At 47.6% G+C, this 22,078-nt stretch overlaps 2 protein-coding genes across 2 annotated transcripts in view; both read right to left on the reverse strand.

Moving 5' to 3' along the window:
- The window catches only part of LOC126035366 (uncharacterized protein K02A2.6-like), a 146,358-nt gene that overhangs the window by 23,732 nt on the left and 100,548 nt on the right, over positions 1–22,078 (reverse strand). The window lies entirely within an intron of this gene.
- Positions 9,117–10,227, reverse strand: LOC126035369 (uncharacterized). Its single transcript, XM_049793905.1, has 2 exons — positions 9,852–10,227; positions 9,117–9,767 (listed from the first exon to the last, which is right to left on the reverse strand). The coding sequence occupies exons 1-2, from the start codon at positions 10,206–10,208 to the stop codon at positions 9,336–9,338; spliced, it is 789 nt and encodes a 262-aa protein (XP_049649862.1). The 5' UTR covers positions 10,209–10,227; the 3' UTR covers positions 9,117–9,335.

Genomic DNA, 22,078 nt, shown 5'->3' on the forward strand with positions numbered 1-22,078 from the left:
CTCGCTCTCTCTCGAACACAGGGGAAGCTTGCAGCAGCTTCTTACAGAAGCCACCCCTGTAAACCCCCCCCCCCCCCCCGCTACCAAAACCTTGCCAAACAAAACCAATACATTAAGGATGGAACATATTGATTATTGATTTAAAGGAATGTTTCTTTACAATATATTTAGACCTGAAAGATGCAGAAAAATTTGCCTTTTCTATCCCCACCATAAACAAACAGGAACCCATGGAATGTTATCATTGGGTAGTTCTGCCACAAGGAATGAAAAATTCTCCAACCATATGCCAGTCCTATGTATCCCAAGCTCTAAAAGGGTTTAGACAACAAAATTCAGACTTGATTATTTATCACTATATGGATGATATCTTGATAGCAGGGAAAAGAGAGTTATCCGAAAAGCTCAAAGAATTGACTACACAATTGTCTGATTTTGGTTTAAAAATAGCACCAGAAAAAGTACAAAAAATGCAACCATGGAAATATTTAGGCTGGAAGATTCTAGAAAAAACTATAGTTCCACAAAAACTGGAAATTACAGACAAGATTGAAACATTGAATGATGTGCAAAAATTACTGGGGACAATCAATTGGGTTCGAACACTGTTGGGAATAGATAATGAGCTTCTGACCCCTTTATTTGAAATGTTACAAGGTGACACTACCTTAACGGCACCTCGACAATTGACCCCTCAAGGTAAACAAGCATTGCAACAGATAGCAGGTATGATATCCCAGAGTCAGGCTTTTAGGATTAAAGAAAATCTTGACATTAATCTTAGCATTTTAAACCGAGAAAAACAACCCCTCGGGATCATATATCAATGGGAGGGGAGTCACAAAGACTTGTCAATAATAGAATGGATCTTTTTAGCTCACCAGGCCCGAAAAGCCATATTTTCTCGAATTGAAATGATTTCAGAATTAATTATAAAGGGGAGATGTCAGATTATTGAGATTTGTGGACAAGAACCACACACAATTGTTGTTCCTTTGACTCAAGGATATTTACAATGGTGTCTACAGAATAGCCTAACTTTACAAATTGCTTTTGCAGATTTCAAAGGAAGGATAGATATTCACCTTCCTGCACACAAAATGTTTACCTTGCTACATAATATACAACTAGAAGAAAAAGAATTGTGTGCAGAGTTACCTACTGATGGTCCTACAATATTTACGGATGGCAGTGGAAAAACAGGAAAGGCAGTAGTAGTTTGGAAAGAAGGTCAGGTATGGAAAAATCACATTGTCACATGTGAAGTCTCCCCCCAAGTGGTGGAACTTCAAGCTGTAATAGAAGTATTTAAAAAGTGGCAGGATGTTGAGGTCAATATTATTGCTGATTCTTTATATGTGGTAGGTGTAGTACAACGCTTGAGACGGGCTTATTTGAAAGAAATTGATAACGTCACACTGTTTGAAAAATTTAAGATGTTGCTATTTCTCTTAAACCAACGGACAAAGTGTTATTATATAATGCATGTGCGAAGTCACACCAGTTTGCCTGGATGGATCACAGAAGGGAATAAATGAGCTGATTTACTAGCTAATCCTGTATGGACTGGGCCACCCCCCAATAAACTTCTACAGGCACGTGGAGCTCATAGTTTTTTCCACCAACCAGCAAAAGTATTAGCCAAACAGTTTCAAATTTCTATAGCAGATGCCAAAGCCATCATTCAATCCTGTGCCGAGTGCCAGAAATTATCTGGGCACGGAGATGGCGCTGTAAATCCTAGGGGTCTGCAATCCTTGCAATTGTGGCAGACTGATGTGACTCATGTACCAGTTTTTGGAAAATTGTGTTATGTTCATGTTTCTGTTGATACGTATTCCTTGATGATATGGGCCACAGCACTTGCGGGCGAAACAAGTCGACATCTACAAACACACTTACGACAAGCATTTGCAGTAATGGGTGTCCCAGCCCAGATAAAAACAGATAATAGACCATGTTTTATAGCACAAGGGACTCAGGAATTATTTCAGCAATGGGGAGTTACTCATATTACCGGCATTCCTCATTCTCCCACAGGTCAAGCTATAATCGAATGTACTCATAAAGTATTAAAAGATTTTTTGGAAAAACAAAAACCGGGGGAATTGGGGGAACCTCCTTCAAATAGACTCATGAAAGCAATATATGTGATGAATTTTTTGACTCTGCGTGGAGAGTCAGTTGTTCCCCCTGTAGTTCGGCATTTTCAAACAATGAATAGTAGGATTCAAAATATTGATAATGGGTGGAAAGTCTGGGTTAAAAATATTGAGCGTCAGCAATGGGAGGGACCTTTTAAAGTAATAACATGGGGCCGAGGTTATGCTTGTGTCATTACAGAAAATGGGCCAAAGTGGATTCCAACTAAATGGATGAAACCTTATGCTGAGATTGATATGGAACATGCTGACTGTAGTAAGCAGCATGACAGTGAAACCGGTGAATGATCCACATTGTTTAACGCCGTGGGACAGTAAGAATGTTTGGGTGACACTGGCTAAAGCTATTAATCAAACCTCTTTTTGTGTGTCATTGGCATTAACTGAACAGTCTTTTATTCTTATATATTTTATTAGGTATAATGTTGCTTTTGCCGTGTTTAATTAACTGTGTTCATAGTTTGGGCAATACAGCAGGTGTTAATTGTCGAAAAACAAAAAAGGGGGAATTGTGGACACATATTTATCTAACAGTTGCAAGAGCATTCCAGAAGCCTTTAGAAGACCTTGAACAGAATAAACAAGAAGACAAAAAAAAGAAAGATGCCAATTAGAAAAGCACAGGTGTACATTCCACGATAAAGGGAACTTGGCACAAACAACCTCAATTCGGCAGTTTATCTTGACCAAATAGACTGAGACAAATTTCGCAAGTTTTATTTGGTATAAACAATTATGTCCTATGTTTATGCATGTGTACAGTGTTGATATAACCAATCATATTCTATGCTTCTGCGCGTGTACAGTGACTTTGCAGAATATGTGACTGTAAGTATGTCTGTGTTTTAGCAATAAAGGGTCGTCTGTCGTCTGATTTCAACTTTACAGGCGTCCGTCTACTTCAATCTCCTCATAGTACACCTGGAATCGACTGCCCCAGGGGTGGAAACACAGCCCCACCATTTGCCATGGACTGATCCAGGCTCAGTTAGAAAAAGGTGAAGCTCCAGAACACCTGCAATACATTGATGACATCATCGTATGGGGCAACAGGGCAGAAGAAGTCTTTGAGAAAGGGAAGAAAATAATCCAAATCCTTCTGAAAGCTGGTTTTGCCATAAAAGAAAGTAAGGTCAAGGGACCTGCGCAGGAGATCCAGTTCTTAGGAGTAAAATGGCAAGATGGACATCATCAGATTCTAATGGATGTGATCAACAAAATAGCAGCTATGTCTCCACTGACTAATAAAAAGGAAACACAGGCTTTCTTAGGTGGTGTGGGCTTTTGGAGAATGCATATTCCAAATTACAGTCTGACTGTAAGCCCTCTCTATCAAGTGACCCGGAAGAAGAATGATTTTAAATGGGGGCCTGAACAACGACAAGCCTTTGAACAAATTATGCGGAAGATTGTTCATGCAGTAACCTTGAACCAGTCCAGGGAGGACAAGATGTTAAAAATGTGATCTACACTGCAGCTGGGGAGAATGGCCCTACCTGGAGCCTTTGGAAGAAAACACCTGGGGAGACCCGAGGCCGACCTCTGGGGTTTTGGAGTTGGGGATATCGAGGATCCGAGGCTCGCTATACTCCAACTGAAAAAGAGATCTTGGCAGCATATGAAGGAGTTTGAGCCACCTGAGAAGTGGCTGGTACTGAAACACAGCTCCTCTTAGCACCCCGACTGCCAGCGCTGGGCTGGATGTTCAAAGGGAGGGTCTCCTCTACACATTACGCGACTGATGCCACGTGGAGTAAGTGGGCCACACTGATCACACAACGAGCTTGCATAGGAAACCCCAGTCGCCCATGAATTGTGGAAGTGATCATGGACTGGCCAGAAGGCAAAGATTTTGGAATGTCGCCAGAGGAGGAGGTGACACATGCTGAAGAGGCCCCGCTGTATAATAAATTGCCAGAAAATGAGAGGCAATATGCCCTGTTCACTGATGGGTCCTGTCGCATTGTGGGAAAACATCGGAGGTGGAAGGCTGCTGTATGGAGTCCTACACGACTAGTCGCAGAAACTGCTGAAGGAGAAGGTGAATCGAGTCAGTTTGCAGAGGTGAAAGCCATCCAGCTAGCGTTAGACATTGCTGAAAGAAAAAAGTGGCCAGTGCTCTATCTCTATACTGACTCATGGATGGTGGCAAATGCCCTATGGGGGTGGCTACAGCAATGGAAGAAGGGCAATTGGCAGCGCAGAGGTAAACCCATCTGGGCTGCTGCACTGTGGCAAGATATTGCTGTTCAGATAGAGAATCTGGTTGTAAAAATACGTCACGTAGATGCTCATGTACCCAAGAGTCGGGCCACTGAAGAACATCAAAACAACCAGCAGGCAGATCAAGCTGCCAAGATTGAAGTGTCTCAGGTGGACCTGGACTGGCAACATAGGGGTGAGCTACTTATGGCTCGGAGGGCCCATGATACCTCAGGCCATCAGGGAAGAGATGCAACATATAGATGGGCTCGAGATCGAGGGGTGGACTTGACCATGGACACTATCGCACAGGTCATCCATGAATGTGAAACGTGCTGCAATTAAGCAAGCCAAGTGGTTGAAGCCCCTGTGGTATTGAGGGCGATGGCTGAAATATAAATATGGGGAAGCCTGGCAGATTGACTATGTCACACTACCACAAACCCACCAAGGCAAGTGCCATGTGCTTACAATGGTGGAAGCAACCACTGGATGGCTGGAAACATCCCGTGTCCCATGCCAATGCCCAGAACACTATCCTGGGCCTTGAAAAGCAGGTCTTGTGGTGACATGGCACCCCAGAAAGAATCGAGTCAGACTTCCGAAACAACCTCGTAGACACCTGGGCCAAAGAACATGGCACTGACTGGGCATATCACATCCCCTATCATGCACCGACTTCCGGAAAAATTGAACGATACAATGGACTGCTGAAAACTACATTGAGAGCAATGAGGGGGTGGAACTTTCAACCATTGGGATACACATTTAACAAAAGCCACCTGGTTAATTAATACTAGAGGATCTGCCAATTGGGCTGGCCCCACCCAACCAAGACTTCCACATGCTGTAGAACGAGATAGAGTCCCTGTAGCGTGCATGAAGAGCATGTTAGGGAAGACAGTCTGGGTTAGTCCTGCCCCGGGCAGAGACAAACACATCCAAGGGATTGCTTTTGCTCAAGGACCTGGGTATACTTGGTGGGTGATGTAGAAGGATGGGGAAGTCCAATGTGTACCTCAGGGAGATTTGATTTTGGGAGAGAATAGCCAGTGAATTAGGCTGTATGATGTTAAACTGCTAAATAACTTGCCAATGCATGTCATTTTATCTATAGTGTCTATATGCCATATCAAGGGTATTACTGTAAGAATTACCCAAATGACTGCAGGATGGACTTTTAAAACTGAGCCAAGTGCAACAGTGATAGAACTTGAACTGGCACCCAGTGATTTCCTCAAGATCAACATCTTTGACCTGCAGACCAATGGTGTGGATTGCACCAAATGTACCAGCTGCAAGCTCCAGAGGCAGCATGCAACAACCTAACACCACACACCATCTCTCCTATCCTGAAGGACTGTTACAACAGAGGGAGCCCCAGAGTCATGGTCTAAATAAAATTGATGGACACATTAGAGGGATAGCCCATCGACTAAGGGCATACTATTTGTGTGTGTGTGTGGTAGGAGGTTGTCCATATACTTATATATAAGACAAGGAAAGTGGTAGTGGTTGATTGGAAAATGTAGGATCTGGGCATGATGTAGATGGTATAGAATAAGGGGTGGATAATGTCCTGGGTTCAGCTGGGATAGAGTTAATTTTTACAGGAACCTGGGAGGTGGGGGGCATAGCTGGGGCAGCTGACCTGAACTAGCCAAGGAGCTATTCCATACCATGTGACATCATGCTCAGTATATAAATGGGGAACAGGCCAGGGGGATTCTCTAGACTTTTGGTGGGGGAAGTGGCGGAGCGTCGGGTTCCGGGTGGTGAGCAGTTGCACTGTGCATCACTCATTTTGTATATTCTTTTATTAGTACCGTTGTTGTTGTAACTTCTGTTTTTGTGTTGTCCCAGTAAACTGCCCTTATCTCAGCCGTCGAGGTTCCGGTGGTTTGGTTTTTTTCTCCCCTCTGATTCTCCTCCCCATCCCACCGGAGAGGGGCGGGAGGAGTGAGCAAGCAGCTGTGTGGTCCTTTGTTACTGGCTGTGCTGAAACCACAACAACACAGCAGTTGTCCATCAACATGTTCAAAACTTTACATATACCCCTCTCTTTCTTTGGCATCTAATCCAATACAGCCCATTTTTTTATAGTTATTTTACCAATACATTATAACTGATTGTTTGAGAGTCCCCAAATTTGTTAGATGTAGCCTTGGCTAAGGTTGATAGCTGTAAATTCAGTTCTGGAGTACTCTGTTGGTATTTTCTTGGGTATCATACATAGTCACCTCTATGGAATTTCAGGGCATGATGCAGTACTGTTCCAACTCCACCACGTGATCTCATGGGCTAGTTGGAGGGTATAGTTGCATATGGTGACCAACTACAAACAACATGAGTATAACCTCTTCCCCCATATAATCTGAAACTCCAGCTATAATTGTTGCATTGTTCCCATGTGAGCTCAAGGACTCACGATACTGATGTCTGTCATTTTTGCCACAACATTATCATCTAGATCTTCACCATCCACGCCTGCCACTGTCATCACTGCCAGTAGAAGCAATGGAATGGCTCATTTCTTCATTGTCCTAAAAGAAAGCACAAACTAGGCCTCAGTCTTAAAACTGGGTCACAGGGTTAGAAGTCCAGGATTATCCACTGGGCACTGATGTGGTGAGTCTTTCTGCTCCCATGAGATGGTCTCAGAGGACTAATGTAATCAACCTGCCACATGCTCCAAAGAGCTTTACCTTGTCTGATATGCTGGGCTGGAGCTTGGTTTGGGTGATTAGCCTTAAGCCTTATTCAGCATTGCGGGCAAGCTGTGAGGATTGCTTCACAGGTTTTCATAGACACTGGCCAACCCCGAGATCAATATTCATAATAGAGATCTGCTTTCCCTGAGCGGCCTCGTTTGATATGCAACCATTCTGCTAGTCTATGCCAATCTTCCTTCTCACTGGTGACCATCCTGATTTGGGCCAGGTGGTCCACCTGTTGATTCCATTTCACAGCTGGCGTTCCATCCCAAGCATGTCCCTTCACCCATCCCACCTTTAAAGGTCGGGATCTCCCTATTGCCAGGAGACGTTGCCAGTCCTCTGTCCTCTACACTTTCGCATGACCTACTTTCCATTTACTAGATTCCCACTGACATATCCACTCTGTAGCACCCTTAAAGGTTGCGTAAGAGTCAGCATAGACGATGGTAGTGTAGGGTTTGGCATCTGGAAGATCTCGCGATGTTACGGAAAGACGGAGGGTTAGTCACAGCCCTATGACGTATCTGTAACCCTGCCTACCCTTATATAAAAGGAATCAACTGCACAATAAAAGGCGGAAGTTGGCGCTCACACTCTGTTATCTGTCTCTTTCCCTGGTCTGGGTCGACCAGCGATCTAATCGCGGCACCTTGATATGTAGCGAACGCTACATAGTGGTGACCCTGACGTGATCGGTCGCACAGGCGACGATGGAACTTGCGCAGGTGATTAAGGTATTGAAGGTGTTAGCTAATGAGGTGGGTGCCCGCGGAACGATTAGGAAGGGCCCCACGGGCAAATGCATCCAATGGATGTTGCGCCGGGGAGGTATTGGTTCTCCTAGAGAAGTTTTAAACCCACCAAAATGGGGAGAGATTCGGGAGTCTTTGCTCCAATCTGCGGTGAGCGCAGAGCTGCAGAACGATTACAAACTTGGGGAAAAGTGGAGAGGGTGGTTACGGAAGGACAGAAAGCTGGGGCGTGCTGGTTGGCAGCGCGAGCTGCTTTGTTTGCGGATGAGGCACCGCCTCAGGAACAGCGGGAGACGGTGCCCCCGGGGATAGTAAGTCAGACTCAGACGGAGTCGGCGGTCGTGGACGCGGGAGGTGCAGCGGAGACGGAGGTTTTTCCTATTGAAACGGCACCAGCGGGGCCGGATATGCCCACCCCTCGGAAGTTTCCCTGGGAAGAATTATGGCAGGTGGTTTGGAAGGGCTTAGAGGAATGCCTCTTGGACTGGGTTCCAGGCAGGGATGTTAAGGGACATTTATACTGTAAGTTGAGAGAGTGGGAGGAACGGCCACCCGCGGAGGGAACAATTAGGAGGCTGCGGGGGTTGGAGACGGTGGCAGAGGAGGAAACACCCCCCTGTGAGGGAAATCAGGCGCCCTTGCTGGGAGAGTGGATTGAGCCTCCTGGGATTGAGCCTCCTGTGCCTGCTGAGCCTAAGTCTACTGCACCTTTGCCGGAACGGGTTAAACCCTCGTCTGGGTCCTTACGGAAGTGGTGCGAGGTGCCAGCGCAGGGCAATTCCGATTGTTCTGAGGAGGAGAAGGGGGATGGTGCAATACGGAGGCCATCGAAACCTACACCACAGATTTGGACAGAGGAGGGACCGAACATTTTGCAGAGAGTACAGGGTCTGTTGTGGAGGCTTGAGGGGGTCATACAGAATGCGGAGTGTGCAGTGCCGCTAAGGCCCCCCACACAGGGGGCCGGGGATGGCCAGGAAGGGGGCACCCAAGAGGGCACTGTAGACATTCGTCTGATCACCCCGTGGGACTCGGCACAGGGTCCACCATACCCTGGGCCACAGAGCACTGACACCAATATGAGGATGCTGCAAATGGCGTTTATTCAACTGCGTCACGCCCTTACATACTGTCTGTCGGTCATCCCGCCTCCTTTAACCCTTCTCTTTCCGTACATCGCGAGATCTTCCGAGCGCCAATCCCTACAAGTCCCCCCTCACTATGGCGGATGACCGACGGTACAAACTGGCGTTACAGCTATAAGCGATCCCACCACCTCATGGTAATTCGTGTACTGGTGGGTACCCGCACTCTGTATAAAGAGTTTCCGCACGCAAACAGTCAGTGCTGGTATCCCACAACAAACCATAATAACCACCACCAAAAGGATTCCAAATAGGGTCAACGTTTTTCAGTCAATCAAAGACAGGAGCCATTGCCAGGTCGACGAGAGGAGATTGTCAAGCCACTGTCACCTGCCTCCTGTAATTGATTGGCTTTGTCTAAAAGCATATCATAGTCCCCTGCTTATGGGGTACACACAGCGGTTGCTGTAAAGTGGATCTGCGGTGTTCAAAACATCGGTCACACCATTTTGATGTTCGGCTGGTGCGTCTCCAGAGTTGTTGTCCACAGCGGTCATACTTGACAAGCACCCACGGGTCACAGCGACCACAGTGCAGGTACTCAGATGATCTTCTGAACGGCATCCTGCAAAATAACTCACAACAAATCGTTATTGACTGAGGTCTGGTTTCAACCACCGTGACGGCACCCAGCGCACACGTGAGTCTGGGTGCTCTGATGATTGTACTGCAGCATACCCTCTTCCCTGTGTCACCAAGCGCCTCCCACCTTCCCACTTTCCTGTTTCTGGGTCTTTCTTGTTGGGTCTCAACTAGTGCTGCTTGTAATCTGTTTGTCCAAGCTTCTTTCTAAATCAAGAAAAAGGTGTGAGTCAAAATCATACTGCAAAACTGTCGCGAATCCCAGGGAGTCAGTGAACCTGAAAAAACCACATCTAACAGAGAGCCTGTCATGGGATGTCCTAAGCCGTAATCATCCACGGTCTTCTTCACTTGTTGCAAAAGCTTGCTATCTAACGGAGACCACTCCACCCCTACACCACCTGGACCAGCTCGGACTGGGCAAACTAAAGGGGGTCCTTCAAAGCGTATGCCGTCCATAACGCATTCCCTTGCTACAATTTTCCAGTCTGGCAACGTGACCTTCGGTGAATCGGGAACTCCTTTCTGTTCCCCAGCTGCTTGTAGCAGCTGCCGCTGTTGCTTCACCTGCTCCTGCATCTCCTCTACTACTCGCTGCAACATCTGCAGCGGATCTGTAGCTGGGTCGGGCGCAGGTATTAAAGGCATAGGCGTTGCCTTTTCACTGGCTGCTGCCGACTGCGCCTTACAGCCGGAGATAGCCTTTTGTTTTATCGCTGCGTGCGGCGGACGACAGTGGTTTCCGCCCACCAGTTGCCACGCCTCCTCTAACCGTTGAGCCGACCCCTCGATTGAGTCCGGACCACTCTCTTCCTCTTCCGCTACGCGCGTAAGAGGGAGTGTCCTGACTTTCCTTCCTCCTTCCTTTGGCCGTGCTCCGCCTCTCCCGACCTCCGGAGAGACATCCGGGGAGAAAGCGGATGTCGGCGCCATCTTAGGGTGCGCTTGTGGCGCGGTTCGCAAAACACGTCCCGGCACCCAATCCTCCGGATCATACAGGGGAACCGCTCCCTCCTCTACCTGCTCCTTTTCTGATCCCTTCATCACAGCCCTCTCCGCCTCCTCTAGTCTCTGCCTCTCCTTCTCCCGTCTCCTTTGCTCAGCCACGGGTTCCTCTGCCTCCTGAATTAACTGTCGCTCTTTCTCCCGCTCCTCCTCTCTCGCCCGTTCACGCTCCCGTTCAAACTCCTCCCAAGGGTATCCCGGTGGTTCGGCCGGTGCCGACGGCTGCACTGGGAGCACCAGAGGCGTCTGCTCCGCTACCTCCGTCAGCCCTTCTGTCCGCGCCTCCCCATCCGCCTGCACGCCCCGCTCCGCCTGCGCGTGCATCAATCTCTTTGCTTCCTTCCATGTTAAGCCCTCCTCCCGCACTTTCCTGAAAATCGCCCTAATCCGCCCCCACGTCTTTAACTCCGGACCATGCTGCGTCGCCATAGCCCGTTCCGCTAAAGCCGCGGTGCATTTCGGCCAGCACTCAGGACAATATGTCCCCCGGGCGCTCTATCGCTTCCTCTTTCAGGAGCCGCTCTAGGCAAGCTTTCGCTTCTTTTTGTCCCATAGGGATTTTTACCTCTCTAGAGCACGAGTCCAACACCTTCAGGACTCCTTCCATGCCTGGCCAGGCCTTCGATTACGCCCCGCGTAATCCGCCGATGTCCAATCACGTCGGGGTCACCACTTGTAGACATTCGTCTGATCACCCCGTGGGACTCGGCACAGGGTCCACCATACCCTGGGCCACAGAGCACTGACACCAATATGAGGATGCTGCAAATGGCGTTTATTCAACTGCGTCACGCCCTTACATACTGTCGGTCATCCCGCCTCCTTTAACCCTTCTCTTTCCGTACATCGCGAGATCTTCCGAGCGCCAATCCCTACAGGCACAGACTGGTGACTGATTGCCAAAGAATGTTGCCTTTCAGGGGTGCAGTTTCAGCCGGTCGTTCTTCCTATTCGGGCGGCGGCGCGGGGAGGGTATGAGTGGACACCTTTTGATGTAAAGACCGTTCGGGAACTCGCGAGTACTGTGCAGGCACATGGAGTGAATTCCGCGAAGGCACTCACTTTGTTTGAATGTCTGCTTTCAACGCCTGTTGTGCCCTTTGATGTGATGCAGCTGATGAGAGGGGTACTGCCCCCATCATCGCTGTTGTTGTTTAAGGAAGAATGGCGAGCTCGGGGCCTTAAGGTCGTGACTGATGCTCAGGATCCTGGTCACCACCTAGTGGGAGTGACCATAGAACGACTCATGGGGGAGGGGCAGTTTGCGACACCTCAGGCGCAGGCACAGGCGCAGGCACAGGGCATGCGCGGACATGACTTTGCGGCAGTCACGACTACCGCCTTGGCTGCATTTAAACGTGTCGCAGCTATGGACAGAGCAGATCCCCCTTGGGTGAAGATCCGCCAGGTGATTGCCGAGAGGTTAACAGCCTTTTTAGATCGTCTTCAGGTTGCCGTACAGGCTGCAGACCTTCCGGAGACGGCTAAGGAAGCGGTTGTGGTTGAGTGTGCTAAGGCTCAAGCCAACCCACAGACCGCAGCGCTTCTCTCTCATTTGCCAGCGGGCTCATCGCTGGGCGAAATGATACGTCACGTACTGGAAAGGGAGCAACAACAAGAATCGCGTCCAATGGCGGCGCCTTTGAAGCAAGTTTTGCAAGGGGGTACAGGCGCCTGTCACCGATGTGGGGGTAGGGGCCATCTAGCGAGGAATTGCGCAACCAGACCCAGAGAGTCAGCTCAGGAGGTGGGGGCGGGCAACCTCCGTTGTTGGAGATGTGGTAAGCCCGGACACAGAGCTCAAGACTGCCGTGTACCCGGGGCCCAGCGGGGGGCTCCGTGGTATGCAAAACAATGAGAACCGATGTCGGGAAACGAGGTGGGGGGAGGGATGGGGTCCGGGCTCTCCCCTTTAAATTTTGTACAGGACCCAGCGACAGCAACTCAGGATCAACTGGTGCTTCCGTGGAACTGACCGCCGAGAAGGAGGAACAGGTTCAGGGCAATGTAACAACTGTTCCAGCAGTTCCTCCTGTTGCCCAAATAGCATTGACCATGGAAGATTGTGAGCGGTTTGCCCTCTCTATCCCAGAAAGGAACCATCAAGCGCCCATGCAACGGTATCAGTGGAAAATGCTCCCCCAAGGCATGAAAAATTCGCCAACTCTCTGTCAGACCGCTGTGTCTGCTTTACAGGGTGCATTAGCAGAGTTTACGGGGACAATAGCGAGACATGAGGTCCATCCCTGTGGGGAGATCTTGCATGCCTTACCCATTCTTCCAGCACAGCAGGTGGCGAAACACCCTAATAACGAGTGCACAATTTTTACTGACGCATCCTCCAAGACCAGCAAAGCCGTTTGTGTTTGGAAAGAAGATGGGGCATGTCACCAGGTAGACTATACTGAACCAAGTCGCTCAGTACAGTTTTTGGGGGCCACGGCAGTGACCATGGCATTGTTACGTTGGCCGACAGAGCCCTTAAATGTGGTCATGGATTCACTGTATGTATATAAGCTTTTGGTTGCAGGGGAATGGGCACTAGCTTCTACAGAGATAGCCAGTATGCTGCTGAACGCCTTACAGTTACGTAGTGCACCCGTTTTCCCTATTCATGTTACCAGTCACTCTGGTCTCCCTGGACCATTAGCTGAAGGGAACAGCCACGCTGACCAGGCAGCACAAGCATTGTTGGCTGTTGTTAGTGATGATAACATTATGCCAGCAAGGGCACGCGTGATAACGTTACACCGCCTTTTGCATTGCGGTCCACGAGGCCTGGTGACACTAACGGGTATTTCTCATGCTGAAGCCAAAGAAATTGTCGCAGCTTGCCCTCATTGTGCCCAAGGTCCCCTTTGGGAAGCTGGGGTCAACCCTCGTGGTTTGCGGCCAAATCAGATCTGGCAAACATATATTACAGAATATGCTCCTTTTAAGCCACAGCACCATTTACATGTTACAGTAGACATTTATAGTAGATGTATTTTTGCTACACTGCACACTAAATGGAATAGTTTGGCAGTTTGGCGTGTTTCCATAGCTCAACTAGGTATTCTGCAACAGACTAAGACAGGCAATGGTGCAGTTTATACTAAGGAAAAGGTGGAACAATTTTGTGCAACCTGGGGTATTAACCTTATACATGGCATCCCTAATAATAGCAACAGCCAGGCCATTGTAGAACGAGCACATCGACCCTTAAAGACCTTGCTCGATCGGCTTAGGGAGAGGGAGCAGGAGGAGCCCTCCTGGTTACAGGATAATGTACCTGTTCTCCGTATACAGCATCATCTGTTAACTGCATTAACTTCATTAAATCAGACAGTTCGAAGGGACCTGGAGCAGACGATGGCGCAGCGACATTTTACGAGCATGGAAGAGAAAGGTCCCTAACCATTGGTCCGCATGCGTGACTTTCAGACACACCAATGGGAAGGGCCATTTGAGCTGCATTGTCTCGGGCGAGGGTATGCCTGTGTACAGATGCCTGAAGGGCTACTGAAATGGGTCCATAGTCGTATGGTTCGTCCTGCCCTAACCTCGTAGTGTTTGAGTGTTTTTCTTTATAGATCGCTGTCATCCTATCCTGGCTTGTGACACCTTGGGTATCCGCTACAATCTCTGGCAGTGGATGCAGGACCAGTCGGGGAGACCGATGCGTGTCCGGACGACATCCCTCTCGGAGCCCATCAATGCGTGCCTTTAAGGGATCTGGCTGTCAGGGACGGAGTTGCAGAGTTGCTTACAGCCGGGAATCTGGATGCCCCAGACAATAAGCCTTGGCTTTCCATTCACCATTTGTGTGGATTACATTTATGTGTGTTTAAGATATAGTGTTTAAACTTAGTTGTAGAAATATGCTTATGTTTATAGTACTTTACACAGTTAGTTCTTTGTGTGAAGCTGTTTATAACAATAGAAACTAGTTAGTCATAGGGAGGGGGAGATGTAGGGTTTGGCGTCTGGAAAATCTCGCTATGTTACGGAAAGACGGAGGGTTAGTCACAGCCCTATGACGTATCCGTAACCCTGCCTACCCTTATATAAAAGGAATCAACTGCGCAATAAAAGGCGGAAGTTGGCGCTCACACTGTGTGTGTTATCTGTCTCTTTCCCTGGTCCGGGTCGACCAGTGATCTAATCGCGGCACCTTGATATGTAGCGAACGCTACAGGTAGCACCATTCTCTATGGCCAGTAATAAAGCCCGTAGTTCTCCTATTTGTGCACTACCTTCACCCTCTTCCTCAACTGTCTTCCCAGTACCAATCTCCAATGCCACTGCTTTATATTGCCATTTTGATCCCACTCGACAGGCAGATGCATCAGTGAACCACACTCCCTGCACATCTGAGCCTGCCACAAATTCAGGTGCCTCCTCAGTCGGAGAAGGTTTATATGGTTGACCCAACAAGGTTGGGTCAGGGTTTACAGATTCCTGTAGTTTGAAAACCTTAGTCGGACCCTCCTTTAGTGGGAGCAATTGGCTTATCCCTTCTAGGTATGCATACCATTTCCTAATGTGGCCTTTTGGGCTACACCCTCTGGAGGAGGTGACACACTGAGGACTGAATTTAAGAGAGGGAAAGGACCCTGTACTATAACATCCTGTGAGGTATGCAGCTTTTCAGCCTCTTTAACTGCTCTAGTGAGGGAAAGAATCCCTTTCTCCCAATCTGAATATCATCGCTCAGTCTCTTTAAATGCAGTGGAAGAGAATAATAACGGTCTAGCTGGTCCCTGTGGCCCCTTTTGAAACATGCCACAGTACGAGGCATGTTCAGCAAATCCCCATTCCACCATTAATGGATCTTGTGGGTGCAACAGGCCTAGTGTCTGATAAGCCTTAAGCTCATCTTTCAGAGTGTTAAGGGCTTCCGTATGTTGCAAAGTCCAATCCCATTTCCTATTCTTTCGGAGCAAGTCATAGAGAGGGCAGGCAATCACTGAAAACCCTGGTATATGTTTTTTCCAGTAGCCCAAAGTACCTAACATCTGTTGTAATTCAGTTTTATTGCCCGGAGTCTGTCCCTTTTCAATAGCTGATAGAGTGTCGTCAGGTACCACAACTGCTCCAGCTATCCACCATGCCCCCAGGAATTTAATTTCTTGTCCAGGACCTTGACATTTAGAAAATGGACTGTCTAGCCCATTCTTGACTAACAGATTCCAGATGGCCTCAGCCACTTGCCCTACCTGTTCCATGTTATCCCCACCGACTAGAATATCATCTATATATTTGTTACCAATATTTGATAGAAATTAGAATTTTACATAAGTTAGGTTTGGTTAAAAGGGAAAAGACTGTAGAATATAGGAGTTTGAAGCTCGCAATAGTTATAGAAACCTAGGAACATACAAAATGTGCTGTAAGCAATCATAAAAAGAATAAGTATTGTCTTAGATCGGTTAACCATAGAAATTTAGATAGATTTGTTAGATTGTAGTGTTTTGTTTTAATGAACAAAGAGAGAGATCGTTATGGACCTTAGCTTTGTGGTTTAGAAACCCTACTTTGATCAAAAGACCAGTTAGTGGAATAGGTAAGATTAACCAATGAATGTTATAGTATAAGAATATCGATAAGGTGATGTAACTGGGGGCCAATCACTAGAAACGTTAAATTTAAGAATTAACATAGAATGTACTTTTATGTAAATCTAATACATGATGGCAAAATCGTACTGCGCAGAATCGTATAAGAGAGGTCAACTATCGGACAAAGTGAGGATGACTATGGAAGACCACCAGAGGGCTTATGAAGACCACCAGAGACTTCACTACGCCTGCGTAAAAGGACATTTACATATGCTAATGATCTTTCGGACAATTGATGATTATGCATGATATTTCCCAGGAATCTAGTGAATATGTATGACAAGTGTATATTTAACCTGCATGATTAAATCAGACAGGTGCACACATTAGGTGGAGTGATCCCCTGTGTGCCCAGCGCTGCAATAAAGGAGTGCCTGCTTCTTAACTTCTCATTGCTGTTAAGGAGTTTTATTCCGGTTTTCGGTAACATATTGATATATGTGAATGCCTGATGGTACTTCCACAGCATCAAGGAGCTTGGCTAAAGCCTTGTGAGCAATAGTGGGGGAATGTGTATATAAGGCTCCTTATCAGCAGACCATTGGCAGGTATTCACCATGCAGGTTGGGCAGCCTGAAACCCAAACCGCAGCTCCTAGTTTTTAGCCCTTCCAGTTCCTCTCGCAGTGCCGCGAAAGGGTCCTGTTTCTCTTCCCGAGGGGGCAGGGTTGCTGCCGCTTCCCTTTGGTCTCCAGCTTTCCCCTCCAGCAATTCCACTCCCGGATGTTGTCAGTGGACTGGACTGCCCGTGCAGCACGGCTCGGGTTGCCCCCACTGCCAGTGCCTTCTGCCAGAGATCGTCCCTTCCGGGATCGTAGTTCCGACCCGACGGCCCCAGAGTTCGAGACCGCTCAGGGCGGGGTTTACAACCGGCGGTAGGCGGACCTTCCTGCTGCCCTCCGTTAACTCCGACAGTCCCTTTACCCGGATAGTAACAGATTCTCCTCTCTCCTTGGGGTTCACACCCCCAGCCCAGTGAGCTACTCGGGACGTTATCGACTGATCACCTGACGGTCCAGCACTCAGAAACACTCCCGGTCCCCAGTAACCTCTCGCTTCATCATCACTCAACAGTATCCGATCCTCCCCCGTTAGAGAAACTCTCCACAAATACTCAGTTTCGGTTTCACCCGGCTTGCGCGAAAACTTAGCTTGTAACTCGCTGAGTTCCGGTCCCGACCAAGGGGTTGTGCAAATGGTGTTTTGGGGGCTCCAACCGTGCGGATCCGTGTGCCTTTCTGTTTTAATAAGGGGTTGTACGTCCCTTTCCTCCAATTCCACCTTCAGACAACCTATTTCCCCTTGCCTTTTAGCAGAATCACTCTTTCGGTTCTGTGCTTGAATCAAGCAGGCGCCCAGGAGGGCACACACACTGCCTTTGCCATCTCGAGTACTTCCGCGGCACAGTTATACTGTCTCCACGACCACTGCTGGGTTGGACCACTTCTCCTTCACCCATTCCAGACCTGGGGGAGAAGGGCTGCAGCTGTGCCTCTGTAATAATTCCTCTATTAACACCATCCTGCCAACTACGCCAATTTAAAATGTTATAGATGCACGCATAACCAAATCCAACAGGTGCTAAAACTCAGATTTATTCTTCAGCAAAAGTTAGTTAGAAGTCCAGTAACATTTTATGAAACCACAGGCTCAATGATGTAAAGAGAATTAATACTACACGGCTGACTTAAGAATCCCCAAGATTTAAAGCGATGGCTCAAAACACATGTATCACTCACCTAAAACCTGAGGGCTCTCTCTCTCGAGGAGTTACCTCGAGCGGTGACCCCAACCCAAGGGGGACTCCCCGACTGCAGACCCGCTGCTCCAAGGAGGACTGCCAACATGTCCTCTGGTGGGACCTCGTTTATACCCCTGTCAAATCTGACCTGTGGTCATTTAATCCCTATTGGCCAAGAAGGTCACCTCAGTGTACCTGGCGCATCTCGATTGGCCAGTTCAAATTTCAACCTGCGGCCTCTAGGGTTTAGGGGTTTTTTTCCTTCCCCTTCTCCCTTCCTGGAGAAATTTCATTTCCTGCTGGCAGGATGGCGAAGGGGGGGGGGGGGGGGGGGGAAGTGTACTGCCACAAACTATATCTATCTCACCCCACTAAATTCAATTATTTTCCCCTTACAGTTTCTCTTTTAAATAACTGGTCAATGTCAGCCTTATGATTGATTTCTTTAATGATTTTGTATGTAAGACTTTCATGTCAGCAGCAGGAAAAAAAACTGGGACAGAACCAATCTGTATATGTAGCACTAGCACTTGATATTAATATTCAGATTAGTGGAACAGATAGGGTCAGCTTCCCTTTTTCTGATGGAGTTAATTCTGAGAGTGGTAGCTCTTGTTCCTGGCATACTATAATCATTTGTTGTTCCTTTTAAAATACACTTCCATTCAGACATATTTGTCTGCATTTTATTGGTAAAGTGAGCACAAAGAGGAATTAAGATGTACTTGGTTTACTCATCTCTTCAATTCCACAGAGGTTAGCCAAACTGAGCAGCTATACAGCTCAAGTCCAGCCTCAGCAAGTCAGAAGGTGAGGAAAGACGCATTGTGTCTGAACATTTTCAGGTGCAGTTGTGATCTCTTGTAAAAAGCTTCCAATACAAATATACAGGCAGCTCAAATACGTTGGCAATCCAAAAGGTGCTTTACTCATAGACAATCTGTCAATTCTGTTCTTTTACAATCATAGAATCATTTAGGTTGGAAAAGACCTTTAAGATCATCAACTCCAACCATTAACCTAAAACTGCCAAGTCCACCACATCTACACATCTTTTAAATACCTCCAGGGATGGTGACTCAACCACTTCCCCAGGCAGTCTGTTCCAATGCTTGATAACCCTTTCGGTGAAGAAATTTTTCCTAATATCCAATCTAAACCTCCCCTGACACAACTTGAGGCTTCCAGCGGCGGGTCCATCTTAGAGCTGGCTGGCATTAACTCTGTCGGACATAGGGGAAGCTTCTAGCAGCTTCTCACAGAAGCCACCCCTGTAACCCCCCTGCTACCAAAACCTTGCCCCACAAACCCAATACAAGCTCTTAAAAAGTGACCAGCATTCATGGACCCCAATACCTTCAAAAGCAGATTTCCAGAGGACCTTAGTAACTAGCTCCTTCAGCAGCCCGAAGTCTGCTCTCCCCACCTCGCAACAACTTCACCAACTGACACCCACCTCGCAAGAACCTCCTTTTAGGTAGTTGTAGAGAGTGATGTCTCCCCTCAACCTCCTTTCCTCCAGACTAAACAACCCCAGTTTCCTCAGCCACTCCTCATAAGACTTGTTGCCATGGATGGAGCGATTTAGATCACTTAAAGAATCACTGTCAAAGATAGTAGAAAAAGTGATTTTTTTAATGTGAATTTGTAGAAGTGCAGCTTAATAAAGTTTGATGGCAAGGTTCACTCTGTTACTTAATATATGGGAGAAACATACAAAGGAAAATTGAGTTAGTATCGATTCAGAGACTGCAGATGGAAAAGGGTAAGGGACACCCTCCCGTTGTGTCACGAGGTTCAGAGTGGACTCCCTTGCTTTCTAAACTTCTGATGGAGCTTAGGTGCAGCTAGATCCAAACTTAGTCTCAGACTTGGACAACGGTTTATGCCTAATAGAAGGGATACAAAGGGTAAGGAAAATCTCCCATTACATTACTATGCCAATTTGTCAGGGAATGAGTGATTATGGATGCTATATGACTTTGAGGTAGCAGCAATTAACACTATTACGGTAAATCACAAGATTAGGTTATATGATTTTTAACAATACTTAATCATCAGCCAATTATCAGTGTGATTTAATGAAGTTTGCTATCAGCACTACAAAGTTTCTTAAATCAAATCACACACACAAACAAGCACACACACGCAGAGATATAGAGGTTAACCTATAATAGAGATTTTTCTCTCTTGGCCAATTAAAGTATATTATTGGTACCAAATGATCTTAAAAAAAACCTCATGAAATCTAATTACTCACTATTGTCCTTCATCAGCATTTGTCAGCAGATGATCCTTGACCCCTTCTTCATTGGCATCTATCGGCAGAAGATCTTGGAAATCCTCACAAAACTACCCTTAAAAATCCTTGCAAAATCTACCCTGAGAGGCATCCCAACTCAGGGGGAGATACTGGGTCACAGCCTGCTGCGTTCCCAGAGAGCTCAAAAGGTCTCAGGATCACTATTTATAGGGTTGCGAGATGATTGACTTTGGTCAATGTATTACCATTCTGGCCATAATTCTTGTTAGGTAATTATAGCACTGGCCAAGGTGGGCCATGATCCAAGCAGCAGGAGTTTCAGGTACAGTTAGGGAGTGCCTAATCATCCTAACCCACTGTACCGTAGCCAGGATAAGAAAGTACCAGATTGTGCCAACTCACTGCACAAGAACACAACATTGGCTGGTCCTGACATCGCAATGTGGCCCAAGGGGGAGCTGCACCACCACACTTGTTCTCTAGACCCTTCACCAGCTTCATTGCCCTTCTTTGGACACACTCAAGCACCTCAATGTCTTTCTTGTAGTGAGGGACCCAAGACTGAACACAGTATTCAAGGTGCGGCCTCACCAGTGCCAAGTACAAAGGGATGATCACTTCCTTAGCCCTGCTGGCCACGCTATTTCTGATACAAGCCAGTATGCTATTGGCCTTCTTGGCCACCTGAGCACACTGTCAGCTCATATTCAGCCAGCTGTTGACCAACACCCCCAGGTCTTTTTCTGTCGGGCAGCTTTCCAATGACTCTTCCCTAAACCTGTAGCGTTGCATGGGGTTGTTGTGACCCAAGTGCAGGACCCGGCACTTGGCCTTGTTGAACCTCATACAATTGGCCTTGGCCCATCGATCCAGCCTGTCCAGATGCCTCTGAAGAGCCTTTCTACCCTCAAGCAGATCAACACCCCCACCCAACTTGGTGTCCTCTGCAAAATTCCTGAGGGTGAACTCGATCCCCTCATCCAGATCATTGATAAAGATATCAAACAGAACTGGCCCCAATACTGAGCCCTGGGGAACACCACTTGTGACCGGCCACCAACTGGATTTAACTCCATTCACCACAACTCTTTGGGCCCAGCCATCCAGCCAGTTTTTACCCAGTGAAGAGTATGCCTGTCCAAGCCATGAGCAGCCAGTTTCTCCAAGCAAATGCTGTGGGAAACAGTGTCAAAGGCTTTACTAAAGTCCAGGTAAACAACATCCACAGCCTTTCCCTCATCCACTAAGCAGGTCACCTTGTCATAGAAGGAGATCAGGTTGGTCAAGCAGGACCTGCCTTTCATGAACCCATGCTGACTGGGCCTGATCATCTGGCTGTCCCGTACGTGCCACGTGATGGCACTCAAGATGATCTGTTCCATAACCTTCCCCAGCAACGAGGTCAGACTGACAGGCTTGTAGTTCCCTGGATTCTCCTTCCGGCCCTTCTTGCAGATCAGCGTCACATTTGCTAACTTCCAGTCAACTGGGACCTCCCTGGTTAGCCAGGACTGCTGATAAATGATTGAAAGTGGCTTGGTGAGCACTTCTGCTAGCTCCCTCAGTACCCTTGTGTGGATCCCATCCGGCCCCATCGACTTGTGTGTGTCTAAGCAGTGTAGCAGGTCGCTAACCATTTCCCCTTGGATTATGGGGGCTTCATTCTGCTCCCCATCCCTGTCTTTGAGCTCAGGGGGCTGGGTACCCCAAGAACAACTGGTCTTTCTATTCAAAACTGAGGCAAAGAAGGCATTAAGTACCTCAGCCGTTTCCTCATCCTTTGTCACTATGTTTCTCCCTGCATCCAATAAAGGATGGAGATTCTCCTTAGCCCTCCTTCTGTTGTGAATGCATTTATAGAAACATTTCTGTTGTCTTTTACTGCAGTAGACAGATTAAGTTCTAGTTGG

Source organism: Accipiter gentilis, chromosome W (assembly GCF_929443795.1).
Source record: "Accipiter gentilis chromosome W, bAccGen1.1, whole genome shotgun sequence".
In the NCBI taxonomy this organism is placed as follows: domain Eukaryota; kingdom Metazoa; phylum Chordata; class Aves; order Accipitriformes; family Accipitridae; genus Astur; species Astur gentilis.